The 12674-nt window shown below is 38.2% G+C and overlaps 1 protein-coding gene across 1 annotated transcript in view; it reads left to right on the plus strand.

The window, feature by feature from the left end:
- LAMA2 (laminin subunit alpha 2) overlaps positions 1-12674 on the plus strand; it is a 464667-nt gene that overhangs the window by 169047 nt on the left and 282946 nt on the right. The window contains exons 6-10 of the mRNA XM_081941542.1: positions 3840-3929; positions 5730-5847; positions 7176-7354; positions 8227-8326; positions 11189-11349. Coding sequence (XP_081797668.1) covers positions 3840-3929; positions 5730-5847; positions 7176-7354; positions 8227-8326; positions 11189-11349 — 648 coding nt within the window. The remainder of the gene's footprint in view (positions 1-3839; positions 3930-5729; positions 5848-7175; positions 7355-8226; positions 8327-11188; positions 11350-12674) is intronic.

A 12674-nucleotide genomic window follows, 5' to 3' on the forward strand; every position in this document is an offset into this window, starting at 1 on the left:
AAATTAATTCATCGACTGGGCTCCACTCTAGGACACGCAGACGCACTCAGCCGTTGCCCACTACCGGACCTTTTGCCAGACCCCACTCCCGAAGTACCGGTGCTGCTCATTGATTGTTTGGACTCAGGACCGGTTTCTTCCTACGATGTTGCAAGGTTCTCAATTATTAAAGACAGTTTAATAAAGCAAGTTCAAACTTGGGTTTGGAGGGGGTGGCCGAAGGGAAACGTGGGCCCGGAATTCAAAGTGTTTTGGTCAAAACGGGATGAACTCTCAGTATTACAAGGTTGTTTATTGTGGGGGGATCGAGTTGTTATTCCGTATGTTTTGCGTAGGAATGTATTAGATGCTTTACATGTTGGTCATCCGGGGATTGTTAGGATGAAGGCGTTAGCAAGAAGTTACGTTTGGTGGCCAAACATGGACAAAGAAATAGAGGAATGGGTGGCCACTTGCGACCCATGCCAGGAATCGAGACCAGCACCCCCGGAAGCGCCCGCCACAGAATGGGAGAAGCCTAAAGCACCCTGGTCGTGAATACACATCGACTTCACAGGGCCATTCCAAGGTCAGACCTTCCTTATAGTTGTGGATGCATACTCGAAATGGCTAGAAGTAGTCCTAATGACTTCAACCACGGCAGAGGCAGTCATTAAGGTTCTACGGCGACTTTTCGCCACTCATGGCCTGCCCGACCTCCTGGTCTCCGATAACGGGCCCCAGTTCACTGCCATGCAATTTGAGACATATCTAGCAGGTCAGGGAATTCGGCATGCCCTCGTCGCGCCATTCCATCCGGCATCAAATGGACAGGCGGAGAGAATGGTGCGATTCGCAAAAGAGGCCCTCGCTAGGATGGGTCCAGGTGATTGGCAAACACGCATTGACCATTACCTATTGATCCAACACATTGCCCTCAGCGCAACGACGGGTAGGAGCCCCGCTGAACTACTCATGGGCCGCCGTCTACGGTCTCACCTGGACCGTCTTCACCCAAATTACTCTGCCACAGCTCCCCCAGACTCTACAAGCAAAATTCGGAGTTTTAGCATAGGGGATTCAGTATACGCCCACAACTATGCAGGGGGGACATTGTGGATGCCGGCAAAGGTCATTGGCATCACTGGTCCACGATCGTATCTGTTGGAGCTGGAAGATGGGCGGAACTGGAAAAGGCACATCGATCAACTGCGGGGTCGCCTAGCACACTCAGACCTTCGAACCGAGGACGAGAGCTACCTACCAACGCAAAGTCAGCCACTCGAGAGCCCCAACGTAGAGAACTACGACATCTGCGAGCCCAGATCTGAACAAGAGATCGAGCACGAAGCAGAGCAACCCCCAAGCAACGTAACCGAGCAGACTCCGGAACGCCCTAGCAACGAAGGCACGAAAACCCCCGAACGCGAAGCAGAAAAAGCATCCGATCCTGCAACCACTTCTAACCAACCCGAACTGCGACGCTCCTCCCAAGTAAGGCAAACTCCAACATACCTAAAAGACTATGTTACTAACCGCAACGTTCCTTCTAGGAGGGGAGGGGTGTTAGATATTAACATATATCGGAGGAAGTCTCCTCTCTGGTCCGCTGCTACAGCGGGAAACAGGTATCGCTCTGATTGGTCGAGAGGCGTACCCGAGTACTATAAAAGGGGAACCCTCCGGCCACAGAGCAAGCTGGATCACTACTACTACTAATAAAGAGCTGTTAAGTCACTTCGTGTCCGCAGTCTGTTCTCTCGTTGCCCAGATCTAACAAGACACATACATTGAAATGGCAAGATTGGACCAAGAAATATCTGACGACAGGTTTTTCAAAGGTTTTATGGACTGATGAGATGAGAGTGACTCTTGAGGAACCCAGATGGACCCATGGCTGGATCAGTAATGGCCATACAGCTCCACTTCGACTCAGACACCAGCAAAGTGGAGGTGGGGTACTGATGTGGGCTGGTATTATGAAAGATGAGCTAGTTGGATCTTTTTGGGTTGAAGATGGACTCACAATCAACTCCCAGACCTACTGCCAATGTTTAGAAGATACTTTCTTCAAGCAGTGGTGCAGGAAAAAAGTCTGCATCTTTCAAGAAGACCATGATTTGTATGCAGGACAATGCTCCATTGCATGCATCAAAGTACTCCATAGTGTGGCTAGCCAGTAAAGGCCTTAAAGATGAAATAATAATGATATGTCCTCCTGCATCTCCTGACCTAAACCCTATTGAGTACTTGTGGCCCCTTCTTAAATGGGAAATTTATAGTGAAGGAAAACAGAACACCTCTCTGAATTGTGTCTGGGAGGCTGTGGTTGCTGTTGCACAAAAAGTTGATCATCAACAGATCAAGAAACTGATAGATTCCATGAATGGAAGGCTTATAATATTGTTATTGAAAAGAAGGGTAGCTATATTGGTCACTGATTTTTTTTAACTGTCAGAAATGTTTATTTGTAAATTTTGACTTCTTTATTATTCTCACTTTAACAGACGAAAATAAATGAGTGAGATGGGAAAATTTTTATTTTTCATTTAGTTGCATAATAAATCTCGCACACTTATAGTTTCCCAATAATTGTGCACACATAGATATTCTCCTATGAAAGCCATAACATAACTTTACTTTCTTAAATATTCAGGTTTGAGGTCTATTAACATTTTGGATTGACCGAGAGCACTGCAGTTGTTCAGTAATAAAATTAATCTTCAGAAATACAGCTTGCATAATAATTGTGCACACAGTGTATGAGACATTCTTTCTTCTGTTCTTTCTGCTTGATCTTAAAGATTGGGAAAAAATTGTTGTGTTCCAGGTCACAGTTGTAAAGTGTCACTTTATAACAAGATATATAAAGTAGTACTTTTCTACGATGTTTTAAAAAGAACTTCTTTTCACTTCTTCTTTTGCTAAAATTGGCATACCTTAATGATAGCAAATACTTGAAGCGCTGTCCCGAATGCCTTTAGGGAAAGGCAGAGGAATTTAGCCATACGATTTAGAAAGCAGTAATAATGCTTCAAATGACCCCTCTTAGAAATATGGCTCTATGAATGAACTGGATGTCACGAATGCTCTATTCTCAGGTCATCTAAATATATGCATTATTGATCCCCGATGACCATTTTTACTATAAAAGATCATAAAGCATAACTCTTGTGCAAGAAAATGATGCAAGAAATGCAACTAAATATTTTAATAGTCACAGGGAGTTTTATATTAACTGGTGGATTAGTGAAATTTAATGAAACAACATAAGGCACAGTTGTAAAGTTTCACTTTTAAACATACATTATTAATTAATTTGCTACTTTAGAGATGATTGGAGATGATTCTGGATATCCATTCTATATAAATAAGATTCCTTCACATTGTAGGATCTACAGAGATAGGATTTTCAGAAAAGAGGAGATATTTGCCATTCCCCCCCCTTTTTTTTCCCCTGAAACTCGTGAATTATCTCCAATGCCCTGACTCACTGAGTCCATTTTCAACATAAAAAAACTATAAAGGAAAAAAGATTTGGGGAAAATTTATCCTCTGCCTACAGTATTTCAACATAATTAATGTCAGCTCTTGTTTGGGATCTAGGAAAACCATTATAGGAATGCAGAAGGAGTATAATTCCTTTACCCAAACACCTAGAAACTTATTATTGAATTATTTTTCATAGTAATAAAATACCGTGCAGTGTAAATTTATTTCTTGACTTTTGGGAAAATAAAGCACTTATTTGCTTCCATCTTTTTTAAGCTCTTGATTAGGTACCAAAATGATACCTTCTTGTTTTCAGTTTGCACCATAATAATAATAACATAGCTCTTTCTTTTTAATTTTCTTTTCAGTATTATTATTCTGTGAAAGACATCTCAGCAGGAGGAATGTGCATCTGTTATGGCCATGCAAAATCATGCCCATTCATTCCAGCCACAAATGTAGGTATTTTTCAACACTATTCTAATATGAAAAGGGATATAAAATGCACACATGTACAATCTCCTTTTGTCTTGATTAAACAACTTCTCAACAACGGTTCTCAAAGTCATGACTGAGATAACTGTTACGTTTCAGGCATATCAAATTTTGCAAAACACTCACTTTTCAGCATCTTAATTTGAAAATAAGCTTAGCAGTAAGAGCGCATATTATATAATAAAAGTGTAAAGGACAGAAACCTTACCATGAATTCTATTAATTTTGTCTACAAAGGATATGACTTTTAGTAATTCTCTTTAACGTACAACTATTCTAGGTGTTCCTTTCAGCCTCTGAAATCTGGAGAAGGGGTGGGGGGAATTATAAAAAACTCATGTTATTTTCAATCTAATTGATAGCTGATTCCCATCAGCAGAGAGAATTATTGATGGTGGTGGGAAATCATATACTTTCTTAATTATCTGGCTTGATTGACTGAACAAAAATCATTTTATTTGCATTTGCATTTTCTAAATTAATTTCTTAAAATTATTGTCTATATGTACATGTGTGTGAGACCAGAGATATTTCCTAGCTATAAAAAAGCACTGTATGATCAAAATTGCATTAACTAGCACAGTATTAAACACTTTCTTCAAAAAATATTCATCAATCATCACTTTACCTGAGATCATATGTATTGAAAGCCTCACATATCACTTATTAAAATTATTTTTCTCTTTATGGTATATTCCCATTTTAGCAGACATGATGCAAACAGATTTATGTTCCAAAAAAAAGGGAATGTTTTTTCCAAGAAACTTTCTTTGAAATAAGAACACAAGTGACCTTAGGTTTCACTGACAGTTTATTCACTATAAGCAGTCCTATACTTATTAAAACTTTCTTTGAATAGAAAAAGTGGGAAGGTTATTGCATAAAGAGAGTTAATTTATCTAGTATACCATATGGAAAGAAAGAGTAAAATGTTGTGAAAGAATCCCTTAGTAGATCTAAGTGACCTGAGATTTGCATGATTCCTTGATTAATATTCTCATCATGGAAATATGAGTCAATTCCTGTTGGATTCCTCTGCTAATGATGAACTATTTAGAACCAAAAGTGAGTTGGCTGCCAGCAATAAACCATTAGAAAGCATATTGGCATCTAATTCTTCTCTAGATTTGTCTGTGTTTGTCTAAAACCTCAGCTTATTTATTTGTGGATACAGTATATCACATTTATTTTACATGGGTTGTCTCAAGATTTGCCATATCCACTGCTGAAAAAACAATTTCTTTCATGGAAGAAATTGGATATAAGAGAGAGCGGAGGGGATAAGACACAACTATATAATCTGCTGATTCATTAGCTATTTTGATAGAATCATAGTCTGCTTGTATATAGGAGTGGTGTGATGGCCTAGCGGTGGAGCTCTTGCCTCACAGTCAGAGGCTATGAATTCGATCTAGGTAGAGGCAGATATTTCTCTCTCTGGGCACAATGAGAACAAAAATCTGCTGAACAAAATATCAGTATTGGCATCAGGAAGGGCATCCAGCCAGTAAACACTCTCCTTCCTCCATTCAGTTGTCCATACTCTACCCGGCAAGGGATTATGGGGTTGTTAAACGATAATGACGATGATAGACTGCTTGCATATCATGGCTTCATCCAGTATGTTATCAAGATACTGTTTTGTGTTTTCTGATTGCCAAGGTTTATAATTGTTTTAATATCTCCTATCCTATCCATCTACCCCCACCCCACTACACTTCACCTCACCCCCATCCCCATCCCATCCCATCCCATCCCAACAGAGATCTTTTTGTGCATGTGAACATAATACCTGTGGAGAAAGCTGTAATCGGTGTTGCCCTGGATTTAATCAGAGACCGTGGCAAGCTGGGACTTTCCTTGTAAAACATGAATGTGAAGGTAACTGAAATAATTCAATGATGTAACATGAATCAAAATAAAAAGGCATATGTACGTATGTATGTATGTATGTATGTATGTATGTATGTATGTATTCATTCATTGTGATATAGTCACATCTAGTTCTTCACGCCATTTGGATGAGAAACTGGAAAAAACTATATGTAATTTTATCTGTGGTTCTTAGTGGAAGAAACAAACTGAAATTAGAAATAGTTTAAATTATAATTGCATCAGATAATAAGATCAGGTTAATTACACATATTTGATGATGAACATGATATCATGTTTGTAGTTACTGTGGTAATGTATATTTATTGAAGATTAATGTAACTGTAACATGTGCAATACATTTGTTTCAATGGGATAAATTAAATATAATTTTGCATTCAAAATAGTGGGACCGATTAGTGATTAATATTATTGGATTGCATTCCTTTAGGTCTGTTTACTTTTTTTGTTAATAAAAGGCAATGCAAGTTCCTAATAAGTAACTAAGAACTAATAGTGAATGACAATTTTTAATATTAGCATGTTGTAATAAAAAACAAAATAGTCTTAGCATCTTAAAAACTTTCTCATGGTATAAGCTTAAAAACAATTGTACTGTGTTTCCCTGAAAATAAGACAGGGTCTTATTTTCTTTTGACCCCCCCCCAAAAAAAATAAGCCCTCGGCCTTATTTTCAGGGAGGTCTTATTGTTTTTGAGGTACAGGAGGCAGTGAGCATGGTCACCTCATGGCTGCTGCTGTGTTGCAATATTTTTGGGGAGGGCTTATTTTTTGGGGAGGGCTTATTTTAGTACATGCGCTCAAAAGCCCGATTGGGCTTATTATCCGGAGAGGTCTTATTTTTGGGGAAACAGGGTAGTTCATAATAACATATAACTGGTCAAAATAAATGAGATGCCATTATCATTTTAGTGCAGAATTTAAATGTGTTTAACCATATTTAGTCATTCTGGAGTACCAGAATTATTCCCATTAATATATAATAGTCTTCCATTTAGTACATTTTTTTCAACAACTTATTTAACTTACAAAATATTGGAAGTCTACATAGATTTTTTAAATGGTACTTTGGCATTGTCAGATGACAAATTCTGGAAAAGGCACCAAAGATCCTTCTCTTAACATGATTTGGAAAGGTAATACTATGATGAATTCCTTAGCATAATAAGTGACTGGCTACTTATTAATTCAAATAGCTGAAACTCTCTGGTGGACTAGGATCAAAACAATGAAAGAATATTGTTAATTCCTGAAAAAAATGTTTCTACTTGAGTGCAGACTGATGTGATGCTTGTTAATATACTTATGCTTTTTAGCTTGCAACTGCCATGGGAAGGCAGAAGAATGTTACTATGATCAGACAGTGGCAGACAGAAAACAGAGTTTGAATATCCATGGAGAATATCTTGGAGGTGGAGTATGCATTAACTGTACCCAGAACACTGCGGGCTTCAATTGTGAAACATGCATTGATGGATTCTTCAGGCCGAAAGGGGTAAAAGATCCATAATTGTGGTTTCTGAATTCCAAGTTATCATTTTAAATGCTACCATATTAAATGGAAAAAAACAACAACAACACAGCACTCTGAATTGCATTTATTCTAGTCCAGAGGTGGGTGTCAAATCCTGGCACTATCGGTTTGCTCACGCATGCGCAGAAGCGTCCAGATGGGTAGGTGGAACCTCCCGCCACTGCCACAACCAGTTCGGCCAATCTGGGCTGAACCAGGAACACCCAACCTCTGTTCTAGTCTCTCTAGCCTACTAGTTCCTTTTCAAAGTGGGAAAACCTAAAGGAAAAGTTGCACAGGGAATATAGAAGGAACTTGTGTTGAAATGAAGAAATGCAACAAGGACCCTCTGCTATTATCTTTGTTTGCATGGATGAAGATGTAAATGTTTAAACCTAATTTTTGATCAGTAAATCCATGTTACATTATTGCAACCATCAATAGGAAAGTAATCATGAAATCTCTCCAGCTTTGCAATAAAGGGAAGGATAGTGCTTGAGCTTCCAAATTAGGTTAAGTAACATGATAAGGAGGACCAGTAAATCACTTAATTGCAGGGGTGGGTTGTTGCTGGCATTACTGCTGGTTCGCTGCACTCACACACGTGCCATGCGTTGCTTGCGCATGCGCAGTTGCCTGTAAATTGTTCTGCACATGCACAGAACATTATAAAATGCCTTAAAAACATGACAGCAACAGCATGGGCAACCCGGGAATCAGTTTCGGGTCTGGGCCAGCCTGCTGTCCCTACTGGTTCAGTGACCCAGTCCCAATTTTCACTACCGGTTCGCTCGAACCAGTGCGAACTGGTAGCAATCCGTCTCTGCTTCATTGCTTTGATTTTGCTTCCATAGGTTCATCCAAAGGATCACCAACCATGCCAGGCATGTCAGTGTTATTCTGTGGGCTCTTTAGATGGCACTTGTGTCAAGGATGAAAAGCGAGCTACAGGAGGTGAGATGCTTGACTGATACAAAACTTTATGTCCCACATTTTCCAAATTAATGTTAAGTAGTAGCTTCTTTTCAGTAAGCTACTTCTCTGATAAACATCATCTTGCAAGAGGCCTTTTGAAATCTGGTTGCCTCTGTTCCCGCAGAGCTTCCCCTCAGAGACCCAAACTGTTGTCTCTCATGTTTTCTTTCGGTATTGTTATGTTGTGACATTTGCAAATGAAGGCGGGAATTTCCCCCCCAATGAACATTTAATTTTTCTTCTTTTCTGTATCTTATCCTTTTCTCTCTCTTTTTGGAAAGTTATTGTTGTGTACCTCTATGAAAGCATTAAAAAAAATATTTTCCCTGGTGCGCAGTCCACAATGGTCTTTTAAAAATAGCTTTACATCTGAACTATACATTTACATTATTCTAAAATATTTTTTTTAATCATTTTGCCAAGAGCAAGGTTTTTTCTCTTGAGATGGTAATTAGACCTAGTTCAAATCCCCAATATTATTTTCTCCATTTTTATTTGCACTTGAAAACCAAAATAAGAACATTTGTGAAATGACACATTATGAACTACGTAAAATTGCAACGTAGTCTTAGTAATATCTAAGAGCAGTTTCTGATAGCCAAATAAAGTTTGTACAACAACTTACAATAACTATTTAGCATTGGTTGTTGCGAAGATTAGATTAAATTGGATGAGATGAGATTAACTGAGATTAGATGAGAATGCTACAAACCTCACAAGGATTTTTTTCCCCTATAAGGTAGATTGAATGGAATAGTATTAATTTTATTATCTCTTTGATATTATCACAATGGTGTATATATTAAAACATTTTTAAAAAGATACACCAAAGATTTACAAGTTAAAAGTCCAAAAGAAGCAAGAATCTGATAAATATATTGCATAAAAGGTTTTCTTCAACACAAAGTCAATGTCCTTCTGCCGGGGCTGAGGGTGGGGGTGATTTTTAAGGGAGAATAAAACATGAAGTTTAGTAACTAATGAAAACCCATTTACCTATTTGCAAAAAACCATTTCTTTATTAAAGTAAGGGAAAGTTAAATATTCTACTATCAACCAAATAAAATAGAAGAAACAGCACTGTACCATCTAATAATGAATCAATCTTACAAACTGCTTAAATGAAGTAAGGATAAATGTTAGTTGCTCATAACATATATTCCCTAAACCTAAAACAACACCAAGATCCCAATTCTACTGAATCTAGGCAACCTGGAAAAAGTTAGTCCTTATTTGAAGGAAGGATTAGAAAATGTATTCATTTTGTTAATAGATGTTCCTGACATATTTGCAGGTCAATATGATTGCATATAAGGTGTATTGAAATTGACTGTGTTAGTGCTCACAGTTTTCAGTAAGGAAAAGTGTGTATTTGAAGTAAAATATATAAAAAATATATCTCTGAATTATTACCCCAAGGGGAATAAGAACACTTTGTTCTTCGAGGATAATGGGATGGGATGATACTGAGTGGCTTTTTGTCAACTTAAAGCTTATACCTCATGCCTTTCTGTGCATTAATGCAAAGGATTGTGGGATGTAGTTATAATGGCAGCAAAGTACTCTAGGATCATGAAATGTTCTGTATCATCCCATTATCACTGCAATAAAGAAAGGATTCCATTATCATGTTTGCAGAAGGTTTTTTTATACACAAAATCAGAATCCGTAGACTAGCCAGGACCTAGTTTTATAGATAAACAAAGGAATTTAGATGACATGGGTATTTTCCCTGGAAAAACTTTGATCTTGCAATGCCTGAATCATTTACTGTATGTCTTTCACCCTGCCAAGAAAGTAAACATTATTTTTGTACTGATGAAAGTTTATATTGCTGTTAACAAGCAACTGACATGACTACACTGTACTAAAGGAAAAATAAATCAAAATTCAGGTATGTTCATGTACATGTTTAAAGTTAGAACATGGTGGCATTGACCCAGTTCTTCCAAGATGTAGGAAGGTACCTTTAACTGCTTTTTTTGAGAGGAAAAGATCCAGGTAGAGCACACTACATTTGATCTGACACAAAATGCGAACAAGCAGTATTGCAATCAGAGAACATTGCCTCACAATGCATGTAGCAGGTACAATGCCTATAACAGGAGTTGGCAACCTTAAACACTCAAAGAGCCACAAAGGTCTTAACTGGAAGCCCCCCCCCCTTCAATTCTGGAGCTGATTGGAAGTCTGGTTCCCCCACCATAGAGTCTCCTTCTAGCGCTACATCCTTTTTCTTCTACCTGTGCTAACCGAAAGCCCTATCAATTGTGGAGCTGACTGGAAAACCTGCCCCTTGCCATAGTCTCTCCTCCTGGTGCACTGTGCTTCCCCCCCCCCCCCCAACCAGAAGCTCCTCTCAAAACTGTGGTGCCGACCCGTGAGCAGCAGAGGGATGAAAGAGCCACGTGTGGCTCCAGAGCCACAGGTTGCCGACCTCTGGCCTATAAAATTACATATGGCAGGAACCATACATATAAGCTGCTTGCATTGTCCAACAGGGTAGAAAAAGGCAATGATGTCACCATTGTTTCTAACATTTCCTACATCAGTAAGTGTTTCTCTTTAATATCAGCATCATTGGTTGAGCCTAGCGCTCCTTTTATTAACTAAACTTTTATTAATCTGACAAATGGCATTAATTCAATTATTTTTATTGCCAGTTATCAACATTGTTTTTTGAGGAAGTTTCCCCCACCCATTAAATATTAATGGAAATGAATCTGATTTTGATCATGATTTTCCACACTTAGATAATTTTCCCAGTTAGAACTCATTTAGTTTTCAGTTTCCACTGCATTAAAAAAAACTGAGCTTGTTGCTGGCTTGATTGTGCTTCAGGTATGCATCCTGGATCCTGTCACTGTAAACCAGGCTTTGGAGGAGACAGGTGTGATCGGTGTGCATTGGGCTACAAAAATTTTCCTTACTGTGTGCCCTGCAATTGTTCCCTGAAAGGCAGCTTGAATGATGACCCTTGTGAAGGACCTTGCAGATGCAAGGTATGGATTTCAATTTATTTTCTTAAATTTCAATGTTTAGTGAATATAAACTCTTCATCTGCAACATACCCACTTTGTTGTAAATACTTCTGGAGGTGCCACGGTATCAAAATGCCATGACACTGCCCCTTGGGGTTCTTATGATGTGAATTGGATCTTTTAATGTGAAGTAACTACTTAGCAAGTTATTCTTGTTAAAGCAGATTTCTTTTCTCCAAATAATGGCTTTATGTAAAACAGACAACACTCCAGAGTTTATATAACATCATTGTTTTTCAATATTTCATTTGTTGATGATCATCTAAATACTGGTAGAGAAACCTGGAACCGAAAAAAAAACCCTCTTCCTAATAGCCTCTTCATCTCTGTCCTTCAAGCCTTGAAGGACTTCCCCTGAGCATTGGGCTAATGAGAGCCTGAAGCTCAGGAAATATGAATGCCAACATATGGGGGAGTAAATCTGGGACACTTGCAATTGTTTTTCTCTGATATTTCACTAATTGATTAATTTGTCATATTTACATAACTGCCCATCTCAGAAGTATGGCTCTAAGTGCCACACAGTGAAACAAAAGCCCTGCAGTGAACCATATTAAAACATAGCATAATTTAATCACAAGCCAACAAACCAATATCAATATTTTTTAAAAGAGTAGGAGGCAGAATCTTTGGTGTGTCGGATATCCATCTCATCAACTCACATTTTCTTTGAGATCCTGAAGCCCGTGAACACAGGTTGCTTTACTGTTGTTTTTCATGGCTATTTTTGTGAGCTGCCCAAGCTTATTATATATAAGATTTGTGGCCATATAAGTTTCTTAAATAATAAATGAATACATTAAATGATGTTTGATTCGCATCAGGAAGACCCAGGTTTGTGTCTATGTATTCTATAGAAACATTCTCTTTCATTGGGTTGTTGACAGGATGAAATGAAGAGAAATTGTTTTTTAAGTTGCTTTGAGCTCTTGGAGAAAAAACAGGATATAGGGGGGGGGGGCAACGTTATCATGAGCACAAAACAATATGAATACAAATGGTCTCGTATGGGACATGGTTAACTTAAATCACTAGAAAAAGCCTTTAATGGAGTTTTACCCAGTGCCTTTCTAGTATGCTAGAACTATGATGTATTTTACAAATAGGGAAATAATTACAAAAGATAATATCACATATTAGTTCAGCTAGCAACCATTGCTGAATCTGGGTAGCTTGGAAATTTGGCTACATGGGGTGTTATTAGCTGTGATTATATAGCTTCATAATAAGGGCAATATAAAGAACATAGGCAGGTGTTTTTGTACAGATGCTCATAATTTCCCCTT

Source organism: Natrix helvetica (assembly GCF_964273705.1).
Source record: "Natrix helvetica genome assembly, chromosome: 2".
Lineage (NCBI taxonomy): Eukaryota > Metazoa > Chordata > Lepidosauria > Squamata > Natricidae > Natrix > Natrix helvetica.